The sequence below is a fragment of the Hyperolius riggenbachi genome, chromosome 9 (assembly GCF_040937935.1).
Source record: "Hyperolius riggenbachi isolate aHypRig1 chromosome 9, aHypRig1.pri, whole genome shotgun sequence".
NCBI classification, from domain to species: domain Eukaryota; kingdom Metazoa; phylum Chordata; class Amphibia; order Anura; family Hyperoliidae; genus Hyperolius; species Hyperolius riggenbachi.
The window spans coordinates 1,266,509-1,282,500 of NC_090654.1; the positions used below are offsets into that span (position 1 = coordinate 1,266,509).

The window sequence follows — 15,992 nt, forward strand, 5'->3', positions numbered from 1 at the left end:
ACCTCACGGCTTTTTCAAAAAGATGCTATACATATTTACAGTAAAAACATATATACAAGTGCGCCCCCCACCAGCAGTATAACCCCCAGCAAAAGCCCCTGTCAGAGCTGAAGTGGCCGCGTTCGACACAAGGTTAAGTACTGTGGGGGAATTGGAAACACGCCCATCAGGGCGTTGATGTACGGATTACGTATACCTGCCCATGTCCTGAACTGCTCAGCTTCATACAGTACTGAGGATATATGGTGACAGTGTGAGACTAGTCCACATGTAACCTAGTCCACTTCTGTATCTACTGACCTGCCCATGTCCTGAACTGCTCAGCTTCATACGGTACTGAAGATATACGGTGACAGTGTGAGACGAGTCCACATGTAACCTAGTCCACTTCTGTATCTACAGACCTGCCCATGTCCTGAACTGCTCAGCTTCATACGGTACTGAGGATATACGGTGACAGTGTGAGACGAGTCCACATGTAACCTAGTCCACTGTATCTACTGACCTGCCCATGTCCTGAACTGCTCAGCTTCATACGGTACTGAAGATATACGATGATAGTGTGAGACGAGTCCACATGTAACCTAGTCCACTGTATCTACAGACCTGCCCATGTCCTGAACTGCTCAGCTTCATACGGTACTGAAGATATACGGTGACAGTGTGAGACGAGTCCACATGTAACCTAGTCCACTGTATCTACTGACCTGCCCATGTCCTGAACTGCTCAGCTTCATACGGTACTGAAGATATACGATGATAGTGTGAGACGAGTCCACATGTAACCTAGTCCACTGTATCTACAGACCTGCCCATGTCCTGAACTGCTCAGCTTCATACAGTACTGAAGATATACGGTGACAGTGTGAGACGAGTCCACATGTAACCTAGTCCACTTCTGTATCTACAGACCTGCCCATGCCCTGAACTGCTCAGCTTCATACAGTACTGAGGATATACGGTGACAGTGTGAGACGAGTCCACATGTAACCTAGTCCACTTCTGTATCTACAGACCTGCCCATGTCCTGAACTGCTCAGCTTCATACAGTACTGAGGATATACGGTGACAGTGTGAGACGAGTCCACATGTAACCTAGTCCACTTCTGTATCCACAGACCTGCCCATGCCCTGAACTGCTCAGCTTCATACAGTATTGAGGATATACGGTGACAGTGTGAGACGAGTCCACATGTAACCTAGTCCACTTCTGTATCCACAGACCTGCCCATGCCCTGAACTGCTCAGCTTCATACAGTACTGAGGATATACGGTGACAGTGTGAGACGAGTCCACATGTAACCTAGTCCACTTCTGTATCTACAGACCTGCCCATGTCCTGAACTGCTCAGCTTCATACAGTACTGAGTATATACGGTGACAGTGTGAGATGAGTCCACATGTAACCTAGTCCACTTCTGTATCTACAGACCTGCCCATGCCCTGAACTGCTCAGCTTCATACGGTACTGAAGATATACGATGATAGTGTGAGACGAGTCCACATGTAACCTAGTCCACTTCTGTATCTACAGCTCAGTATAGCTAGTATAGTGCCCCAGTTTAGCTAGTATAGTGCTCAGTATAGTGCTCAGTATAGCTAGTATAGTGCCCCAGTATAGCCAGTATAGTGCTCAGTACAGCTAGTATAGTGCTCAGTATAGCCAGTATAGTGCCCAGTATAGCCAGTATAGTGCCCAGTATAGCCAGTATAGTGCCCAGTATAGCTAGTATAGCGCTCAGTATAGCTAGTATAGCGCTCAGTATAGCTAGTATAGCGCTCAGTATAGCTAGTGAAGTGCCCCAGTTTAGCTAGTATAGTGCTCAGTATAGCTAGTATAGTGCCCCATTATAGCTAGTATGCCCCAGTATAGCTAGTATAGTGCTCAGTATAGCTAGTATAGTGCTCAGTATAGCCAGTATAGTGCCCCATTATAGCTAGTATGCCCCAGTATAGCTAGTATAGTGCTCAGTATAGCTAGTATAGTGCCCCATTATAGCTAGTATGCCCCAGTACAGCTAGTATAGTGCTCAGTATAGCCAGTATAGTGCCCAGTATAGCCAGTATAGTGCCCAGTATAGCCAGTATAGTGCTCAGTATAGCTAGTATAGCGCTCAGTATAGCCAGTATAGTGCCCAGTATAGCCAGTATAGTGCTCAGTATAGCCAGTATAGTGCTCAGTATAGCTAGTATAGTGCTCAGTATAGCTAGTATAGTGCTCAGTATAGCTAGTATAGTGCTCAGTATAGCTAGTATAGTGCCCCAGTTTAGCTAGTATAGTGCTCAGTATAGCTAGTATAGTGCTCAGTATAGCTAGTATAGTGCTCAGTATAGCTAGTATAGTGCTCAGTATAGCTAGTATAGTGCTCATTATAGCTAGTATAGTGCTCAGTATAGCTAGTATAGTGCCCCATTATAGCTAGTATAGTGCCCCATTAAAGCTAGTATAGTGCCCCAGTATAGCTAGTATAGTGCCCCAGTATAGCTAGTATAGTGCCCCCAGTATAGCTAGTATAGTGCCCCCAGTATAGCTAGTATAGTGCCCCCAGTATAGCTAGTATAGTGCCCCAGTATAGCTAGTATAGTGCCCCCAGTATAGCTAGTATAGTGCCCCCAGTATAGCTAGTATAGTGCCCCCAGTATAGCCAGTATAGTGCCCAGTATAGCCAGTATAGTGCCCAGTATAGCTAGTATAGTGCCCCAGTATAGCCAGTATAGTGCCCCAGTATAGCTAGTATAGTGCCCCCAGTATAGCTAGTATAGTGCCCCAGTATAGCTAGTATAGTGCCCCAGTATAGCTAGTATAGTGCCCCCAGTATAGCTAGTATAGTGCCCCCAGTATAGCTAGTATAGTGCCCCCAGTATAGCTAGTATAGTGCCCCCAGTATAGCTAGTATAGTGCCCCCAGTATAGCTAGTATAGTGCCCCAGTATAGCTAGTATAGTGCCCCCAGTATAGCTAGTATAGTGCCCCAGTATAGCTAGTATAGTGCCCCAGTATAGCTAGTATAGTGCCCCCAGTATAGCTAGTATAGTGCCCCCAGTATAGCTAGTATAGTGCCCCCAGTATAGCTAGTATAGTGCTCAGTATAGCTAGTATAGTGCCCCCAGTATAGCTAGTATAGTGCCCCCAGTATAGCTAGTATAGTGCCCCATTATAGCTAGTATAGTGCCCCCAGTATAGCTAGTATAGTGCCCCAGTATAGCTAGTATAGTGCCCCCAGTATAGCTAGTATAGTGCCCCCAGTATAGCTAGTATAGTGCCCCCAGTATAGCTAGTATAGTGCCCCCAGTATAGCTAGTATAGTGCCCCCAGTATAGCTAGTATAGTGCCCCCAGTATAGCTAGTATAGTGCCCCCAGTATAGCTAGTATAGTGCCCCCAGTATAGCTAGTATAGTGCCCCCAGTATAGCTAGTATAGTTGCCCCCAGTATAGCTAGTATAGTGCCCCCAGTATAGCTAGTATAGTGCCCCAGTATAGCTAGTATAGTGCCCCCAGTATAGCTAGTATAGTGCCCCCAGTATAGCTAGTATAGTGCCCCCAGTATAGCTAGTATAGTGCCCCCAGTATAGCTAGTATAGTGCCCCCAGTATAGCTAGTATAGTGCCCCCAGTATAGCTAGTATAGTGCCCCCAGTATAGCTAGTATAGTGCCCCCAGTATAGCTAGTATAGTGCCCCCAGTATAGCTAGTATAGTGCCCCAGTATAGCTAGTATAGTGCCCCCAGTATAGCTAGTATAGTGCCCCCAGTATAGCTAGTATAGTGCCCCCAGTATAGCCAGTATAGTGCCCAGTATAGCCAGTATAGTGCCCAGTATAGCTAGTATAGTGCCCCAGTATAGCCAGTATAGTGCCCCAGTATAGCTAGTATAGTGCCCCCAGTATAGCTAGTATAGTGCCCCAGTATAGCTAGTATAGTGCCCCAGTATAGCTAGTATAGTGCCCCCAGTATAGCTAGTATAGTGCCCCCAGTATAGCTAGTATAGTGCCCCCAGTATAGCTAGTATAGTGCCCCCAGTATAGCTAGTATAGTGCCCCCAGTATAGCTAGTATAGTGCCCCAGTATAGCTAGTATAGTGCCCCCAGTATAGCTAGTATAGTGCCCCCAGTATAGCTAGTATAGTGCCCCCAGTATAGCTAGTATAGTGCTCAGTATAGCTAGTATAGTGCCCCCAGTATAGCTAGTATAGTGCCCCCAGTATAGCTAGTATAGTGCCCCATTATAGCTAGTATAGTGCCCCCAGTATAGCTAGTATAGTGCCCCAGTATAGCTAGTATAGTGCCCCCAGTATAGCTAGTATAGTGCCCCCAGTATAGCTAGTATAGTGCCCCCAGTATAGCTAGTATAGTGCCCCCAGTATAGCTAGTATAGTGCCCCCAGTATAGCTAGTATAGTGCCCCCAGTATAGCTAGTATAGTGCCCCCAGTATAGCTAGTATAGTGCCCCCAGTATAGCTAGTATAGTGCCCCAGTATAGCTTGTATAGTGCCTAATATAGCTAGCATAGTGCCCCAGTATGGGTGGGTAGGTGCTGTCCCTCCCCGCTCCCCCTGCGGCCGCCGCTGCTGCTATTACCTTAGGCGGCGCCGCTGCCTCTATCCCCGTCCTCCTCCGGTAGTAACTCATTCACAGCAGCGCGCCCCTCGCAGCTGTGATGACGAGGAAAAAGAGAGCGGCTTCCTGTAGCGGCGATGCCGTTACTATGGGAACCGCTCTCTATGGTTTCCTGCGTCATCACAGCTGCGGGGGGCGCGCTGCTGTGAATGAGTTACCGGAGGAGGACGGGGATAGAGGCAGCGGCGCCGCCTAAGGTAATAGCAGCGGTGGCCGCGGGGGGAGCGGGGAGGGACAGCACCTATCCACCCACGACTCGCAAGCATGCCGACCCCCCAACTTTTGGCCCACTTTTGGGGGGTCAAAAATTTGGCTTGCTTGCGAGTATATACGGTACCTATCCTGTTGCTTTTAGTGTTCAATGTAAGATTTAGGAGAAATGCGATATGAAAAACAAATATTTCTGCTGCTTTCCATCTTTACCGTTTCTCTGTGATGCCAAAAGTGACCTCACTTCTGCCCTTTTCTATCTTATTTTCCTTCAACCCAGCTCAATGTTAATTTTCTCTCCCTGCTCGCGCCTGCGCAGTACAGCGGACCCATTTGGGCTTAGCTATTTCCGCCTGAGCCCAATCGGAAAGCCACTAATGCGCCTGTGCTCGAGCCACGAAAGGTAAATATTATTGGCGCAGCTACTCCGCCTGCGCCACCATCTTTGTTGGCTGTGGTTTTGGGGGAGCCAGCGCTGGATCCCTGAGGTTCATCCCTTCCACTGACTACGCAACCAATCATCCCTTCCACTGACTACGCAACCAATCATCCCTCCCACTGACTACACAACCAATCATTCCTTCCACTGACTCTACACAACCAATCATCCCTTCCACTGACTCTACACAACCAATCATCCCTACCACTGACTCTACACAACCATTCATCCCTTCCACTGACTCCACAACCAATCATCCCTTCCACTGACTCCACAACCAATCATCCCTTCCACTGACTCCACAACCAATCATCCCTCCCACTGACTCTACACAACCAATCATCCCTTGCACTGACTACACAACCAATCATTCCTTCCACTGACTCTACACAACCAATCATCCCTTCCACTGACTACGCAACCAATCATCCCTTCCACTGACTACACAACCAATCATCCCTTCCACTGACTCTACACAACCAATCATCCCTTGCACTGACTACACACAACCAATCATCCCTTCCACTGACTACACAACCAATCATTCCTTCCACTGACTACACAACCAATCATCCCTTCCACTGACTCTACACAACCAATCATCCCTTCCACTGACTCTACACAACCAATCATCCCTTCCACTGACTCTACACAACCAATCATCCCTTCCACTGACTCTACACAACCAATCATCCCTTCCACTGACTCTACACAACCAATCATCCCTTGCACTGACTCTACACAACCAATCATCCCTTCCACTGACTCTACACAACCAATCATCCCTTCCACTGACTCTACACAACCAATCATCCCTTCCACTGACTACACAACCAATCATCCCTTCCACTGACTCTACACAACCATTCATCCCTTCCACTGACTCCACAACCAATCATCCCTCCCACTGACTCTACACAACCAATCATCCCTTGCACTGACTACACAACCAATCATTCCTTCCACTGACTCTACACAACCAATCATCCCTTCCACTGACTACGCAACCAATCATCCCTTCCACTGACTACACAACCAATCATCCCTTCCACTGACTCTACACAACCAATCATCCCTTGCACTGACTACACACAACCAATCATCCCTTCCACTGACTACACAACCAATCATTCCTTCCACTGACTACACAACCAATCATCCCTTCCACTGACTCTACACAACCAATCATCCCTTCCACTGACTCTACACAACCAATCATCCCTTCCACTGACTCTACACAACCAATCATCCCTTCCACTGACTCTACACAACCAATCATCCCTTCCACTGACTCTACACAACCAATCATCCCTTGCACTGACTCTACACAACCAATCATCCCTTCCACTGACTCTACACAACCAATCATCCCTTCCACTGACTCTACACAACCAATCATCCCTTCCACTGACTCTACACAACCAATCATCCCTTGCACTGACTCTACACAACCAATCATCCCTTGCACTGACTCTACACAACCATTCATCCCTTCCACTGACTCCACAACCAATCATCCTTCCACTGACTCTACACAACCAATCATCCCTTCCACGGACTCTACACAACCAATCATCCCTTCCACTGACTCTACACAACCAATCATCACTTCCACTGACTACGCAACCAATCATCCCTTCCACTGACTACACAACCAATCATCCCTTCCACTGACTCTACACAACCAATCATCCCTTCCACTGACTCTACACAACCAATCATCCCTTCCACTGACTCTACACAACCAATCATCCCTACCACTGACTCTACACACCCAATCATCCCTTCCACTGACTCTACACAACCAATCATCCCTTCCACTGACTCTACACAACCAATCATCCCTTCCACTGACTCCACAACCAATCATCCCTTCCACTGACTCCACAACCAATCATCCCTTCCACTGACTTCACAAACAATCATCCCTTCCACTGACTCCACAACCAATCATCCCTTCCACTGACTCCACAACCAATCATCCCTTCCACTGACTCCACAACCAATCATCCCTTCCACTGACTCCACAACCAATCATCCCTTCCACTGACTCCACAACCAATCATCCCTTCCACTGACTACACAACCAATCATCCCTTCCACTGACTCTACACAACCTATCATCCCTTCCACTGACTCTACACAACCTATCATCCCTTCCACTGACTACACAACCAATCATCCCTTCCACTGACTACGCAACCAATCATCCCTTCCACTGACTCTACACAACCTATCATCCCTTCCACTGACTCTACACAACCAATCACCCCTCCCACTGACTACACAACCAATCATTCCTTCCACTGACTACACAACCAATCATCCCTTCCACTGACTCTACACAACCAATCATCCCTTCCACTGACTACACAACCAATCATCCCTCCCACTGACTACACAACCAATCATCCCTCCCACTGACTACACAACCAATCATCCCTCCCACTGACTACACAACCAATCATCCCTTCCAGCATCCAGAATATCCCATCAACACGAAGCTGTGATGCTTTAGAACAGGTCAGCGCATGGAAGGAAGAATGAATACACTTTGAACCCACAAGGTTTATCCTGCCCTCCTGTGAACTAGGCCAGTTATACTCACTTCTGGAAGAAGTCTACATGAAAGTGCAGGAATAAAGTGATGTGCGTTTTACTTACTTGGCTTCCTGGAGTTTGGAGGGGGTTTCTGCAGGCTATGCTGCAGGAGCTGGTGTGTGCGGGTGGGACTTGCACCAGCCATGAGCCGCACTGTAGCCTCATGCAGGAACAACTACAATGAAACACACAACAGTCAGTGTCTTCACAGCAGGTACATCAGAAGTATCCACGCTCAGAAGCCCAGCATACCTTGCACTGGGCAGGCTTAAAGGTGAGAGAGAGTCTGCGGAGGCTGCTCAGGTCCCTCTGGAAACCCCTTAGGACAGATTTGGAAGCCAGCCCTCCTTCCACGGCTGCTTGGCTGGGACAGGCCTGCTTCTGCCATAAGGAGGTCCGGATGGAGAGGAGGAGGTCACACACAAGAAGCTGAACCACCTAGGGAGACACAGCTCATTTATTATCACTACAATATTTATTATCGTTACTACAGTATTTATTATCGTTACTACAGTATTTATTATCGTTACTACAGTATGTATCATTACTACAATATTTATTATTATTATTACTACAATATTTATTATCATTACTACAATATTTATCATCATTACTACAATATTTATCATCATTACTACAATATTTATTATCGTTACTACAATATTTATTATCGTTACTACAGTATGTATCATTACTACAATATTTATTATTATTATTACTACAATATTTATTATCATTACTACAGTATTTATTATCGTTACTACAGTATTTATTATCGTTACTACAGTATTTATTATCGTTACTACAATATTTATTATCGTTACTACAGTATTTATTATCGTTACTACAGTATGTATCGTTACTACAATATTTATTATTATTATTACTACAATATTTATTATCATTACTACAATATTTATCATCATTACTACAATATTTATCATCATTACTACAATATTTATTATCGTTACTACAATATTTATTATCGTTACTACAGTATGTATCATTACTACAATATTTATTATTATTATTACTACAATATTTATTATCATTACTACAGTATTTATTATCGTTACTACAGTATTTATTATCGTTACTACAGTATGTATCATTACTACAATATTTATTATCATTACTACAATATTTATCATCATTACTACAATATTTATCATCATTACTACAATATTTATCATCATTACTACAATATTTATTATCGTTACTACAATATTTATTATCGTTACTACAGTATGTATCATTACTACAATATTTATTATTATTATTACTACAATATTTATTATCATTACTACAGTATTTATTATCGTTACTACAGTATTTATTATCGTTACTACAGTATGTATCATTACTACAATATTTATTATCATTACTACAATATTTACTATTACAGTATTTATCGTTACTACAGTATTTATTATTGTTACTACAGTATTTATTATCGTTACTACAATATTTATTATCGTTACTACAATATTTATTATCATTACTACAGTATTTATTATTGTTACTACAGTATTTATTATCATTACTACAATATTATCATTACTACAATATTTATTATTGTTACTACAGTATTTATTATCATTACTACAGTATTTATTATCATTACTACAATATTTATTATCATTACTACAATATTTACTATTATTACAGTATTTATAGTTACTACAGTATTTATTATTGTTACTACAGTATTTATTATCGTTACTACAATATTTATTATCGTTACTACAATATTTATTATCGTTACTACAATATTTATTATTGTTACTACAGTATTAATTATTACTACAATTATTATTATTATTACTACAATATTTATTATTGGTACTACAGTATTTATTATCATTACTACAGTATTTATTATCATTACTACAATATTTATTATCATTACTACAATATTTATTATCATTGCTACAATATTTACTATTATTACAGTATTTATTATCGTTACTACAGTATTTATTATCGTTACTACAGTATTTATTATCGTTACTACAGTATTATTGTTACTACAGTATTATTGTTACTACAGTATTTATTATTGTTACTACAATATGTATTATTATTACTACAATATTTATTATCATTACAGTATTTATTATCATTACTACAATGTTTATTATTGTTACTACAATATGTATTATTATTACAGTATTTATTATCATTACTACAATATTTATTATTATTACTACAATATTTATTATCGTTACTACAATATTTATTATTATTACAGTATTTATTATCGTTACTACAATATTTATTATCGTTACTACAATATTTATTATTATTACAGTATTTATTATCATTACTACAATATTTATTATCGTTACTACAATATTTATTATCGTTACTACAATATTTATTATTATTATTACTACAATATTATTACTACAGTATTTATTATCGTTACTACAGTATTTATCATTACTACAATATTTATTATTATTATTACTACAATATTTATTATTGTTACTACAATATGTATTATTATTACAGTATTTATTATCATTACTACAATATTTATTATTATTACTACAATATTTATTATCGTTACTACAATATTTATTATTATTACAGTATTTATTATCGTTACTACAATATTTATTATCGTTACTACAATATTTATTATTATTACAGTATTTATTATCATTACTACAATATTTATTATCGTTACTACAATATTTATTATCATTACTACAATATTTATTATTATTATTACTACAATATTTATTATCATTACTACAATATTTATTATCGTTACTACAATATTATCATTACTACAATCTTTATTATTGTTACTACAATATTTGATACTCTTATTATTGCTGTGATATACATATCATATATCACCAGCTATTAGTCGAGAAATTTAGGGCTGGCTCGCTTAAGAAAAGCATTCTCACATGAGCCTTTTCTCTACCAATGTCTACACCTAACCGACCCCCCGGCATGGCCTACCCGTAAACCCTGCCCCCCCCTCCCCCAATCTTTAACTGTAACTGACCCCGCCACCAATGCTTAACCCTAAACGACCTCACATCGATGTTTACCACTGATTCCCAACCTTAATCGATCCCTCACCCATGCCTAACCCTAACCTTCCCCCCACTGCAAAGCCCAGGATATGCGCGCCACCTAAGTCTTTACATAAGCTAAAAATTGGGCGCCCCATAAGCACTCGTTAGTGTCGCCTGATATCAGGCACCTGCTTAACAAGCCCCCCTATTTTCAGGTTACTGATGGAGGAAGGGGTGGGTTGCACAAATACTGGACACAGTGTTAGTCCGAGGGGGGGGGGGGGGGGGTGGTGAAGGGCAGCAAGTAACCCTCCTGGTCCCCACTTGGAGCCAATTACATTTCTGGGCCAAATTATATGTAAATCTTAAAAAGTTACAGCTTCAGAGGGTCAAACTTGAGCAGCTGTGTGTGTGTGTGGGAGAGCAGACTGGTGCATGCGCAGTAGTGAGTCACTGGTAACAGGAAGTACCTGGGGACAGGAGCAGCTGTGTGTGTGTGTGGGAGAGCAGACTGGTGCATGCGCAGTATTGAGTCACTGGTAACAGGAAGTACCTGGGGACAGGAGCAGCTCTGTGTGTGTGGGAGAGCAGACTGGTGCATGCGCAGTAGTGAGTCACTGGTAACAGGAAGTACCTTAGGACAGGAGCAGCTGTGTGTGTGTGTGGGGGAGAGCAGACTGGTGCATGCGCAGTAGTTAGTCACTGGTAACAGGAAGTACCTGGGGACAGGAGCAGCTGTGTGTGTGTGGGAGAGCAGACTGGTGCATGCGCAGTAGTTAGTCACTGGTAACAGGAAGTACCTGGGGACAGGAGCAGCTGTGTGTGTGTGGGAGAGCAGACTGGTGCATGCGCAGTAGTGAGTCACTGGTAACAGGAGCAGCTCTGTGTGTGTGGGAGAGCAGACTGGTGCATGCGCAGTAGTGAGTCACTGGTAACAGGAGCAGCTCTGTGTGTGTGGGAGAGCAGACTGGTGCATGCGCAGTAGTTAGTCACTGGTAACAGGAAGTACCTGGGGACAGGAGCAGCTGTGTGTGTGTGGGAGAGCAGACTGGTGCATGCGCAGTAGTGAGTCACTGGTAACAGGAGCAGCTCTGTGTGTGTGGGAGAGCAGACTGGTGCATGCGCAGTAGTGAGTCACTGGTAACAGGAGCAGCTCTGTGTGTGTGGGAGAGCAGACTGGTGCATGCACAGTAGTTAGTCACTGGTAACAGGAAGTACCTGGGGACAGGAGCAGCTGTGTGTGTGTGTGGGAGAGCAGACTGGTGCAGGCACAGTAGTGAGTCACTCGTAACAGGAGCAGCTCTGTGTGTGTGGGAGAGCAGACTGGTGCATGCGCAGTAGTGAGTCACTGGTAACAGGAAGTACCTGGGGACAGGAGCAGCTCTGTGTGTGTGGGAGAGCAGACTGGTGCATGCGCAGTAGTGAGTCACTGGTAACAGGAGCAGCTCTGTGTGTGTGGGAGAGCAGACTGGTGCATGCGCAGTAGTGAGTCACTGGTAACAGGAGCAGCTCTGTGTGTGTGGGAGAGCAGACTGGTGCATGCGCAGTAGTTAGTCACTGGTAACAGGAAGTACCTGGGGACAGGAGCAGCTCTGTGTGTGTGGGAGAGCAGACTGGTGCAGGCACAGTAGTGAGTCACTGGTAACAGGAGCAGCTCTGTGTGTGTGGGAGAGCAGACTGGTACATGTGCAGTAGTGAGTCACTGGTAACAGGAAGTACCTGGGGACAGGAGCAGCTGTGTGTGTGTGTGGGAGAGCAGACTGGTGCATGCGCAGTAGTGAGTCACTGGTAACAGGAAGTACCTGGGGACAGGAGCAGCTCTGTGTGTGTGGGAGAGCAGACTGGTGCATGCGCAGCAGTGAGTCACTGGTAACAGGAAGTACCTGGGGACAGGAGCAGCTGTGTGTGTGTGGGAGAGCAGACTGGTGCATGCACAGTAGTGAGTCACTCGTAACAGGAGCAGCTCTGTGTGTGTGGGAGAGCAGACTGGTACATGTGCAGTAGTGAGTCACTGGTAACAGGAAGTACCTGGGGACAGGAGCAGCTCTGTGTGTGTGGGAGAGCAGACTGGTGTATGCGCAGTAGTGAGTCAATGGTAACAGGAAGTACCTGAGGACAGGAGCAGCTCTGTGTGGGAGAGCAGACTGGTGCATGCGCAGTAGTGAGTCACTGGTAACCGAAAGTACCTGGGGACAGGAGCAGCTGTGTGTGTGTGGGAGAGCAGACCGGTGCATGCGCAGTAGTGAGTCACTGGTAACAGGAAGTACCTGGGGACAGGAGCAGCTGTGTGTGTGTGGGAGAGCAGACTGCTGTATGCGCAGTAGTGAGTCACTGGTAACAGGAAGTACCTGGGGACAGGAGCAGCTCTGTGTGGGAGAGCAGACTGGTGCATGCGCAGTAGTGAGTCGCTGGTAACAGGAAGTACCTGGGGACTGGAGCAGCTCTGTGTGTGTGGGAGAGCAGACTGGTGCATGCGCAGTAGTGAGTCACTGGTACCAGGAAGTACCTGGGGACAGGAGCAGCTGTGTGTGTGTGGGAGAGCAGACTGGTGCATGCGCAGTAGTGAGTCACTGGTAACAGGAAGTACCTAGGGACAGGAGCAGCTCTGTGTGGGAGAGCAGATTGGTGCATGCGCAGTAGTGAGTCACTGGTAACAGGAAGTACCTGAGGACAGGAGCAGCTGTGTGTGTGTGTGTGGGAGAGCAGACTGGTGCATGCGCAGTAGTGAGTCACTGGTAACAGGAAGTACCTGGGGACAGGAGCAGCTCTGTGTGTGTGGGAGAGCAGACTGGTGCATGCGCAGTAGTGAGTCACTCGTAACAGGAGCAGCTCTGTGTGTGTGGGAGAGCAGACTGGTACATGTGCAGTAGTGAGTCACTGGTAACAGGAAGTACCTGGGGACAGGAGCAGCTCTGAGGGTGTGGGAGAGCAGACTGGTGCATGCACAGTAGTGAGTCACTGGTAACAGGAAGTACCTGGGGACAGGAGCAGCTGTGTGTGTGTGTGTGAGAGCAGACTGGTGCATGCGCAGTAGTGAGTCACTGGTAACAGGAAGTACCTGGGGACAGGAGCAGCTGTGTGTGTGTGTGGGAGAGCAGACTGGTGCATGCGCAGTAGTGAGTCACTGGTAACAGGAAGTACCTGGGGACAGGAGCAGCTCTGTGTGTGTGGGAGAGCAGACTGGTGCATGCGCAGTAGTGAGTCACTGGTAACAGGAGCAGCTCTGTGTGTGTGGGAGAGCAGACTGGTGCATGCGCAGTAGTGAGTCACTGGTAACAGGAGCAGCTCTGTGTGTGTGGGAGAGCAGACTGGTGCATGCGCAGTAGTTAGTCACTGGTAACAGGAAGTACCTGGGGACAGGAGCAGCTCTGTGTGTGTGGGAGAGCAGACTGGTGCAGGCACAGTAGTGAGTCACTGGTAACAGGAGCAGCTCTGTGTGTGTGGGAGAGCAGACTGGTACATGTGCAGTAGTGAGTCACTGGTAACAGGAAGTACCTGGGGACAGGAGCAGCTGTGTGTGTGTGTGGGAGAGCAGACTGGTGCATGCGCAGTAGTGAGTCACTGGTAACAGGAAGTACCTGGGGACAGGAGCAGCTCTGTGTGTGTGGGAGAGCAGACTGGTGCATGCGCAGCAGTGAGTCACTGGTAACAGGAAGTACCTGGGGACAGGAGCAGCTGTGTGTGTGTGGGAGAGCAGACTGGTGCATGCACAGTAGTGAGTCACTCGTAACAGGAGCAGCTCTGTGTGTGTGGGAGAGCAGACTGGTACATGTGCAGTAGTGAGTCACTGGTAACAGGAAGTACCTGGGGACAGGAGCAGCTCTGTGTGTGTGGGAGAGCAGACTGGTGTATGCGCAGTAGTGAGTCAATGGTAACAGGAAGTACCTGAGGACAGGAGCAGCTCTGTGTGGGAGAGCAGACTGGTGCATGCGCAGTAGTGAGTCACTGGTAACCGAAAGTACCTGGGGACAGGAGCAGCTGTGTGTGTGTGGGAGAGCAGACCGGTGCATGCGCAGTAGTGAGTCACTGGTAACAGGAAGTACCTGGGGACAGGAGCAGCTGTGTGTGTGTGGGAGAGCAGACTGCTGTATGCGCAGTAGTGAGTCACTGGTAACAGGAAGTACCTGGGGACAGGAGCAGCTCTGTGTGGGAGAGCAGACTGGTGCATGCGCAGTAGTGAGTCGCTGGTAACAGGAAGTACCTGGGGACTGGAGCAGCTCTGTGTGTGTGGGAGAGCAGACTGGTGCATGCGCAGTAGTGAGTCACTGGTACCAGGAAGTACCTGGGGACAGGAGCAGCTGTGTGTGTGTGGGAGAGCAGACTGGTGCATGCGCAGTAGTGAGTCACTGGTAACAGGAAGTACCTAGGGACAGGAGCAGCTCTGTGTGGGAGAGCAGATTGGTGCATGCGCAGTAGTGAGTCACTGGTAACAGGAAGTACCTGAGGACAGGAGCAGCTGTGTGTGTGTGTGTGGGAGAGCAGACTGGTGCATGCGCAGTAGTGAGTCACTGGTAACAGGAAGTACCTGGGGACAGGAGCAGCTCTGTGTGTGTGGGAGAGCAGACTGGTGCATGCGCAGCAGTGAGTCACTGGTAACAGGAAGTACCTGGGGACAGGAGCAGCTGTGTGTGTGTGTGGGAGAGCAGACTGGTGCATGCGCAGTAGTGAGTCACTGGTAACAGGAAGTACCTGGGGACAGGAGCAGCTGTGTGTGTGTAGGAGAGCAGACTGGTGCATGCGCAGTAGTGAGTCACTGGTAACAGGAAGTACCTGGGGACAGTAGCAGCTGTGTCTGTGTGGGAGAGCAGACTGGTGCATGCACAGTAGTGAGTCACTCGTAACAGGAGCAGCTCTGTGTGTGTGGGAGAGCAGACTGGTACATGTGCAGTAGTGAGTCACTGGTAACAGGAAGTACCTGGGGACAGGAGCAGCTCTGTGTGTGTGGGAGAGCAGACTGGTGCATGCGCAGTAGTGAGTCACTGGTAACAGGAAGTACCTGGGGACAGGAGCAGCTCTGTGTGTGTGGGAGAGCAGACTGGTGTATGCGCAGTAGTGAGTCAATGGTAACAGGAAGTACCTGAGGACAGGAGCA

General features: G+C 45.9%; 1 protein-coding gene across 1 annotated transcript in view; it reads right to left on the minus strand.

The window, feature by feature from the left end:
• SREBF2 (sterol regulatory element binding transcription factor 2) overlaps positions 1–15,992 on the minus strand; it is a 178,048-nt gene that overhangs the window by 27,130 nt on the left and 134,926 nt on the right. Inside the window, exons 17-18 of the mRNA XM_068252792.1 lie at positions 8,118–8,303; positions 7,929–8,040 (exon numbers count right to left, since the gene is read on the minus strand). Of these exons, the coding sequence (XP_068108893.1) occupies positions 7,929–8,040; positions 8,118–8,303 (298 nt within the window). The remainder of the gene's footprint in view (positions 1–7,928; positions 8,041–8,117; positions 8,304–15,992) is intronic.